Source organism: Salvelinus alpinus, chromosome 2, assembly GCF_045679555.1.
Source record: "Salvelinus alpinus chromosome 2, SLU_Salpinus.1, whole genome shotgun sequence".
Lineage (NCBI taxonomy): Eukaryota > Metazoa > Chordata > Actinopteri > Salmoniformes > Salmonidae > Salvelinus > Salvelinus alpinus.
This window is the reverse complement of record NC_092087.1, coordinates 40518563-40528183: the sequence shown is the minus strand read 5'-3', so window position 1 is coordinate 40528183 and position 9621 is coordinate 40518563. Positions and strand designations below refer to the sequence as shown.

General features: G+C 44.3%; 1 protein-coding gene across 1 annotated transcript; it reads right to left on the bottom strand.

Annotated features, from left to right (window-relative positions):
- Positions 1–455: 455 nt before the first annotated feature.
- Positions 456–9520, bottom strand: LOC139561157 (25-hydroxyvitamin D-1 alpha hydroxylase, mitochondrial-like). The gene is made up of 9 exons (XM_071378068.1): positions 9293–9520; positions 6934–7124; positions 5872–6068; positions 5324–5524; positions 4492–4655; positions 4025–4191; positions 3783–3864; positions 3421–3618; positions 456–3231 (listed from the first exon to the last, which is right to left on the bottom strand). The coding sequence occupies exons 1-9, from the start codon at positions 9518–9520 to the stop codon at positions 3112–3114; spliced, it is 1548 nt and encodes a 515-aa protein (XP_071234169.1). The 3' UTR covers positions 456–3111.
- Between the last annotated feature and the right edge of the window lie 101 nt (positions 9521–9621).

Below are 9621 nucleotides of genomic sequence, written 5' to 3'. Positions count from 1 at the left end.
CTGCAGTGTACCCTTTAACATAACTTCTAATCTAGAGGGTTGATTCCTGTCAGTCAACCTTTGTTCCAGTGTGATTGGAGTCTTTTTGGACAGTCAGGGGTTTTGTAAAAAACACTCACTCTCATCAGTCATCCACAGGGCAGCCAAAGATTAGATAGGAGGATGAGGGTTTTGTAGAATGTAAGTGGGGGTAGAGCGGTTATGTGATGCATACTGTTGACCTGCAAACTTAGCACTAATTGTACAGTAGGTAGCACAATGAATGTCCCCACAGACACGTCTCACAGGAACAGCGATACCCAGCAGCGGCATTCCCAGAATCACCTACCTTCATGTCTAAATATTATCCCATCAGTTTGAACCACAGACAAGCTACAACCAGAATGCCTGACAGGAAAATATGACCCAAGGTAGCGTGACTTTCACATTTCTAGGAAAACAGAAGACCATGCATACATGTATGACATTCTTTTAATAGCGAACAAATACAAAATTATTTTTTAACCTTTTTATAATGTGTTATGCCAACAGAGAAAGAAGCATTTTGAAGCACCATATCATACAAGTCACGTCAGGTTCTAGATGTAGAAAAAGGCTAACACACAAATCATTTGTTTGACGTAAGAGATACAGACAACTCACAGAGGATACATAGTTTTGTACAACTGAGTATGACTTCATATAAGATAAGACTTTTAGAAAGACAAAAGTGTTTGTAAACAGAGTAACCCAGGTGGGAGGATATGAAGCACCATGTTAGTCCCACCAGCTGCCATTTTTCACTAAAACTCTAATGAGCACTATATAAGCACCATATGAGCACCATTCTGATAGAAACATCACAGTTTTGTCCAAACTAATAATAATTCAATAACACTCTTCTAAAGGCAGTACATGGCATATTTATAAGCATTTTATAGCATCTTCATCAGCAATGCGTAAACATTAATAAATGCAACTGAAGTTGGGTTTGCCTTGGCCTCTGCCAATCTATGATTTAAATTAGAGAGGAATAAGTTGCTTTCTGTTTATCTAAGCTAAGGAATGAGTTACAACTGTTCTGGTTATGAACAGAACAATGCATGACCAACACAGCTGTAAACCAAAAAAACAATGAAATTACACACATGGAATCATGTAGTAACCAAAAAAGTGTTAATCAAATCCAAATATATTTTATATTTGAGATTCTTCAAAGTAGCCACCTTTTGCCTTGATGACAGCTTTGCACACTCTTGGCATTCTCTCAATCAGCTTCACCTTGAATGCTTTTCCAACAGTCTTGAAGAAGTTCCCACATATGCTGAGCACTTGTTGGCTGCTTTTCCTTCACTCTGCGGTCCAACTCATCCCAAACCATCTCAATTGGGTTGAGGTCGGGTGATTGTGGAGGCCAGGTCATCTGATGAAGCACTCCATCACTCTCCTTCTTGGTCAAATATCCCTTACACAGCCTGGAGGTGTGTTAGGTCATTGTCTTGTTGAAAAACAAGTGATTGTCCCACTAAGCGCAAACCAGATGGGATGGCGTATCGCTGCAGAATGCTGTGGTAGCCATGCTGGTTAAGCGTGGCTTGAATTCTAAATAAATCAATGACAGTGTCACCATCAAAGCACCCCCACACCATATCACCACCTCCTCCATGCTTCACGGTGGGAAACACACATGCCGAGATTATCCGTTCACATACTCTGCGTCTCAAAGACACGGCGGTTGGAACCAGAAATCTCACATTTGGACTGTTCAGACCAAAGGACAGATTTACACCGGTCTAATGTCCATTACTCGTGTTTCTTGGCCCAAGCAAGTCTCTTCTTCCTATTGGTGTCCTTTAGTAGTGGTTTCTTTGTAGCAATTCGACCATGAAGTCCTGACTCACGCTGTCTCCTCTGAACAGTTGAGGTTGAGATGTGTCTGTTACTGGAACTCTGTGAAGCAGTTATTTGGGTTGCAATTTCTGAGGCTGGTAACTCTAATGAACGTATCTTCTGCAGCAGAGGTAACTCTGGATCTTCCTTTCCTGTGGCGATCCTCATGAGAGCCAGTTTCATCATTGACTGCACTTCGAGAAACTTTCAAAGTTCTTGACATTTTCCGGATTGACTGACCTTCATGTCTTAAAGTAATGATGGACTGTCGTTTCTCTTTGCTTATTTGAGCTGTTCTTGCCATAGTATGGACTTGGTATTTTACCAAATAGGGCTATCTTCTGTATATCACCCCTACCTTGTCACAACCCAACTGATTGGATCAAACGCATTAAAATAAATTCTACAAATTAACTTTTAACAAGACACACCTGTTAATTGAAATGCATTCCAGGTGACTACCTCATGAAGCTGGTTCAGAGAATGCCAAGAGTGTGCAAAGCTGTTATCAAGGCAAAGGGTGGCTACTTTGAAGAATCTCAAATATAAAATATATTTGGATTTGATTTAACACTTTTTTGGTTACTACATGATTCCATATGTGTTATTTCATAGTGTTGATGTCTTCACTATTATTCTGCAATGTAGAAAATAGTAAAACATTTTTTTACAAAAATACTCTTGAATGAGTAGGTGTGTCCAAATGTTTTACTGGTACTGTACACAAATAGGCCTATAATAAATTAATATTGAAGACTGCCTAAAAGGGGTGATTCTGGTTTTGGTGGACTGACCATTACATGCTATGATCAAGATGCATACTTGCAACTGAATTTTGTAAAATTGAAATTCATGTCTAGTTAGGTGAGAGGAATATAATGTAGTTATCAGAGATTCCACTGGTAATATCATTGGCTACTGGTAATGTCATTGGCTACAATCTAAACCACAAGTAAGTTTAAGTGATATTGCATTCATGAGCATTATTGAATAAAGCACAAAGTTTAATTGGTGCAAGGGTAATCAACCTGGTATTGAGATGGAAAATCCCTTGTCATTAAATTACTAAGCCCAAACCATCTGGGCTTGAGTTCTGAGGGTCTGAGGGCCTGGTCTGTGGGTTGAGGCCTGCTTCAGTTGGGCCCTCTTTCTCCCCCAGTGCTCCCATCTGTCTCACTCTGAGAGACTGGGATTGTCAGTCACTGTCAAATGCACATAGCTAGTGTTCAGCATGTCATTGGCTCATCTCTCGATGAACTGCAGGTTGATCTCGCTCTCTGGCACAAGCAGTGTCCGGGTCATGGGTTTGACTGCTGCACCACTGCCTTCTGGATCGGGCTTTACATCAAACTGCATCAGAATCTGAGGGGACCAGGAGAGGGGTTGAGAAAATGAGAGGGCGCCCCTCACGTGTACAGTACTTGGAAGAATGGAAGTCCACTATGAGGATGAAAATGTACTGGGACTCAAAACGCTATGGAAATTATATGTCATTTCCAGAGAACCTCACTGCCAAAGCCTAGCTGTAAAAGTGACCAAAGATCTACTCACTCGTGCCAGTGCCAGGTAGACCTCCAGCTCTGCGATGCGGCGGCCGATGCAGCTGCGTTTGCCCACGCCGAAGGGCACTGAGGCGTAAGGGTGGTGGCCTTTGTACAGGTTCAGCCAACGATGGGGCTGGAATGTATCCGGGTTCGGGAAAAATGCTGCATTCCGGGATGTGGCGAAGTGGCAGAGGGTGATCAGAGTCTGGATAGGATAGAATTTTGACATACTGTTGGTAGGAATCAGTTTTAAAAAACCTTGGTAAAATCCTATCATTGCATATGTTTGCCTTCTTCCCACCTTAATATTACATCAGATTGTTCAAAAAATTTGGACAAAGAAGCACTCAACATCACGTCAACACTTACGTTTTTGGGGAGGAGGTAGCCTCCGACCTGGATGTCTTTGTCAGCGATGACCCTGGCATTGGCCGCAATAACAGGATAAAGTCTGGAGAAGCCAAAACATAACAATGTCAGTGTGACTGATCAGTCTAATGATTGATCGATTGGTTGTAGTTGATTGAATCAGGGGTACATAGTTCATTCAAATTGGTAGTGGATGAAATGAGCTCCCCTTAATTATATAATGAGGAGCTATGAGCACTTACCTGAGCACCTCCTTCACCACAGCCTTCATGAGGGGCATGCGAGCCACGTCTACAGCCCCAGGCACCCTCCGACCCCCCATCACGGCCAGTACCTCCTCCCTCAGCGAGGCCTGCACCTCGGGGTGCCGAGATAGTTCGTACAGGGACCAGGACATGGTGCTGGAGATCTGAACCCACACAGGACACAACAGGTCAGTACGACAGAAAGATCATTCACCATAAGGTCACTGGCAGTGGATGGAGAGGATAGTGAGCTCCTTACAGCTTAAGAAGAGGTCGTATGCTGTGATTTACTCAATGATATAGTATACTTTTGACTAGGAGTGAGAGGAAATGGAGATGTATGACTATTGGATATTTTATAAACTAATAGTAAAGAGCAGGCTCAAAGATGGAGCGATTAGGACAGAGAAGACAATAAGGAGGGAGAGATGCAAGAGGAAGAAGACATGAGAGATTTTCTTCACCGTGTCCACCCCAGCCAGAAGCATCTCAGTGACGTTGCTGTACACCGTCTTCATGGGCAGCCCTGTGCGGGTCAGGAAGTAGGTCAGATATCGCCCCTCCACCTCCTCTCCCCGCGCCACCTTCTCAGCTTCCTCCTTCAGACGCTGGTCAATGTGACCTTTAGCTGCAAGGAGAGAGATCAGGAGTCAGATCAGAGTAAAAAATCTCAGATCTGGGTTCAAATACTATTTTAAATATTTTAAATACTTTCAGCGTTTGCTTTAGCCTAATGAATGCCAGATGGGCGGGGCTTGCATTGGTTCCATAGCACCAATCATCAATCAATTCCAGCTGAAGTATTTCAAATAGTTTTTGAACCCAGGTCTGAAGGAGCTCTAGTCCAACTAAGGGAATCTGTACAGCTTGGAAATTAAAAAATAGACCTCCGGGAAAGTTTACTACAGGGATTACAGGTGATGAATGGAAGGCAGCCACACACACTATGGGTCCTATTGAATGGGAACGATTTATAGCAAATTACTAGAAATCGATCCGTAGAGGGTAACTAACCACTGGGGGCATCTAATAATTATAAGTAGGTCAGTGGGGTTAAAAAGATCTAATGTAAGAGGTGACATGTACTAAAAAGTTGACAGAATTAAACCAAGGTGGAGCAATTTTATTTGTCACATGCTTCGTAAACAACAGTTGTAGACTAACAGTGACATGCTTACTTATGGGCCCTTCCCAACAATGCAGAGGGAAAATATTTTATAATAGACTGATAATAACACAAGGAATAAATACACAATATGTAACAATAGTATGAGGCTATCAAAGATGGCAGCTCACCGAATTGGAAAATGTAGTCCCAGCATTGGCAGAAAGTGTCCCAGGGCATGGGGAACAGCTTGTGTAACCAGGCGGGCATAGCCATGGTGAGGAGTGTCATGACAAACATGGTGTTAATGGACTGGATGAAACACTCTGTCTCCGTGGGAACCACAGGGTCTAGGCAACCAATCTTGGTCTCGAACAAGACTGAGGAGATCCCTGCAGAGAGGAAGACAGGCACAGGTCAAGGGTGAGAAGGGTTTGAAGGGCTTTCCGGAAGGGCTTTGTTTGTTTTCACTCTGTAATACAGATCCAATCAAACCTATTATAGACTTGTCAGAGTACCCTATCCTACCATACACAAGTAAGTGGTGGTAATAGACTAAACTAGAAGCCCACAATGCTAATTGACATTGATACAATAAAGTTGCTTCCTGATCTTGTGTCTTATTACAGGACTGATCTCAGATAACCTCACACCTGACCTCGGATGCTGAACTCATATGCCACCGTGTAAAAGTAAAAATAAATACAAAGAGAACAGGTTGAGTGCAAATAGGTCTTACCTTCGAGGCCGAAGCGGTAGAACTCACTGCTGATGTTCGGGACGAGACCGCAGCGGTCCTGGCGCCTGCTGAGGCGGAGCTTAGCAATGAGGTCATCAACAACGGCATTTAGAGTGGTGTCGTAGGCCTCCACCGCCTTTGGATGTAGCATGTGCTTCCCCAGGAGACTCCGCACCGCCTGCCACTCCTCCCCTTCACTTACGTCAAAAAAATGTCAAGGTTAGCGTTGCAAAATTCCTGGAACTTTCAATAAATTCCATGACTTTCCCGAAAATTCCTGTAATAAGGAGGGAATAAGCAGGAAATCCGGAATCCTCCAACCAGGTTTTTTGGAAAACCAGGGAATTTATTTAAAGTTCCCAGCGATTTTTCAACCCTAAGGAAGGTAAACAGAAAATAATGTCATCAATGAGTTTGCACAGCAAACATCCAATAGTTCACATGTTTTATACAGGCTGAGCCAACTGTAACTGTACAGTTGAACTGTAACTTGATTGAACTGTAATTGAACTGTGAGCATTTTCATATTCCTGCTCATTAGGTTATAACCCATAGGTAATAATAGATCAAAGGCTGACATCTGTCTCTTTCCTGAGTCTCTGTCTGGCTTCTAGACCAATTAGTCCTTTGTCTTAAAGGGATACTTCAGGATTTTGGCAAACTCATGGATACCATTTGTATGTCTCTGCATCCAGTATGAAGGAAGTTAGAGGTAGTTTCGCTAGCCAATGCTAACTAGTGTTAGCACAATGACTGGATGTCGATACCATAGACTTCCATTCATTGCCCTAAACGCTAGTTAGCAATTGTGCTAATGCAAGTTAGCAACTTTCTTCAAACTGCACACAGAAACATGGTATCCACGAGTTCATCAGACTCTAGGGAAGTAGATAAAGGGCTTCATTGCCAAAATCCTGAAGTATCCCTTTAAGTCTTTGTTTCATCTCTGTTAATCTTTCCTGCTTCCTGTCAACAGCACACGAACCTGATGTCAGAACAGCTTAGATTAGAATGACAAGCATGGGAGGGGAGACAGCAGAGGAGGAGAGTAATGGTACCCACGCTGTGAGCAGTCCGTAGCCATGACCTCGTTGTTTCCTGTAGTCCTTCCAGGAGGAGAGGTCAGAGCGGATGGGGGTCTTGCCCTCCTGCCTCAGCACTTGCTCAATCAGGGCTGGCTCTGCCACGTGCACCGTCAGGATGGGGCCGAAGCTGGCCTTCCACATCGGCCCATAGCGCTTCACACCCTCAATCTGGGAGAAGACAACACATTAGTACACAACGCATATAGATGGCATGATTCACTGGAGATGGAACATCCATAAAATTAGAAATAATCTATTTCTATGGATGTAGCATCAACATGTTGTGAGCAGACCTAGCTACAGTTCTATGACTGTACGTACATGACTGTACATACATACCCCAACCAGAAGCCATGGATTACAGGCAACATCCACACTGAGCTAAAGGGTAGAGCTGCCACTTTCAAGGAGCGGGACTCTAACCCGGAAGCATATAAGGAATCCTGCTTTGCCGTCCGACGAACCACCAAACAGGCAAAGCGTCAATACAGGATAAAGATTGAATCGTACTACACCGGCTCCGATGCTCGTCGGATGTGGCGGGGCTTGCAAACTATTACAGACTACTACACCTCCTTCTGCAACTGGATCCTGGACTTCCTGATGGGCCGCCCCCCAGGTGGTAAGGGTAGGCATCAACACATCTGCCACACTGATCATCAACACAGGGGCCCCTCAGGGGTGCGTGTGCTCAGTACCCTCCTGTACTCCCTGTTTACACATAACTGCATGGCCAGGCACGACTCCAACACCATCATTAAGTTCGCAGGTGGCACAACAGTGGTTGGCCTGATCACAGACAACGATGAGACAGCCTATAAGGAGGTCAGAGACCTGGCCGTGTGGTGTCAGGACAACAATCTCTCCCTCAACGTGATCAAGAGAAAGGAGATGATTGTGGACCACAGGAAAAGGAGGACCGAGCACGACCCCATTCTCATCGACGGGGCTGTAGTGGAGCAGGTTGAGAGCTCCAAGTTACTTGGTGTCCACATCACCAACAAACTATCATGGTCCAAACACACCAAGACAGTCGTGAAGGGGGCACGAAAAAGATTGACTGAAAAGATTTGACATGGGTCCTCAGATCCTCAAAAAGTTCTACAGCTGCACCATCGAGAGCATCCTGACTGGTTGCATCACTGCCTGGTATGGCAACTGCTCGGCCTTTGCCCGCAAGGCACTACAGAGGGTAGTGCGTACGGCCCAGTACATCACTGGGGGCAAGCTTCCTGCCATCCAGGACCTCTATACCAGGTGGTGTTAGAGGAAGGCCCCTAAAAAAAGACTCCAGCCACCCTAGTCATAGACTGTTCTCTACAGCACGGCAAGCGGTACCGGAGTGCAAAGTCTAGGTCCAAAAGGCTTCTTAACAGCTTCGACCCCCAAGCCATAAGAATCCTGAACAGCTAATCAAATGGTTACCCAGACTATTTGCATTGCCCCCCCCCTTTTACGCTGCTGCTGCTACTCTGTTTATTATCTATGCATAGTCACTTTAACTCTACCTACATGTACATATTACCTCAATTACCTTGACTAACTGGTGCCCCCGCACATTTACTCTGTACCGGTACCCCCTGTATATAGCCTTGCTATTGTTATTTTACTGCTGCTCTTTAATTTTTTACTTATCTATTTTTTACATAACACATATTTTTCTTAAAACTGCATTGTTGGTTAAGGGCCTGTAAGTAAGCATTTCACTAAGGTCTAAACCTGTTGTATTAAAGCTGCTTGATGTAAAGTGTATGGACAAAATCTGTAGAAACATTTTCAAAGCTTTGGGAGCGCCCGTCAAGCTGTGATAGAAAGCTTTGTGCTTTGCTGGTTGTGCTCCCCATCTACACCTATGAGGCAGCAGGTACTTCCCAAAGCACAGAAAAGTGCCCTAGTGGCCTAAGGCACTTTCCTGCACAATGCCCTATCAGTGTAAGAGAACTGATGTATGTATACCATTTATCTAACATAGTCTATCCATATGCAACTGCATGTCTGGTGCATTTAGGTCATCACAGTATAGCTTATGTTGGCCCTCTCATTGCTTTTTAATTGCTGGGCAATTACATTACACACTGGTGGTAAAGTTATACAGTAGCCTACATGTAAGGAGAGGCTGTGACAGAGTGTTTGCCCTACAGCACCAATGTCATAACCTATCTATTACAAGACAATGTGTGATGACCAGTTAAATCTGCCAATGAAACATTCCTTATGGTATTGCTGTTTATCAGACATTATGAAACACTAATCCCATACATTCACGCGCCTGTCTTGCTTTAATAGAAAGAAAGTCTAAAAATAAAAAAAATGAACAAGTCATCAAAATAATTTACCTGCAGCTCGTGGAGGCGGGACAGTCCCCGTTTGGCGAAGAGGTCCCAGGCAAATTTGGCGACGGTGGGACCCGGCATTTCCTCCAGGCTTTTCACCCTGTGCGCCGCCTCTGTCTTATTCCGGCCAACTGAGCTCTCAGCCCAATTCTCCATCCACTTGATCAGCGGGGTCATACTGCGACCAGACACTTTGAGGGCTTGCTGCAGCATCCTTTTTGCTATGTCCATGTACTGGTAGGGAAACACATGCAAGTATATCGGGTGTCGGTGCTCATCTTGCACCAAGGCACCAAGACACTATTTATATCGCTCGACCCATGTCGGACTGG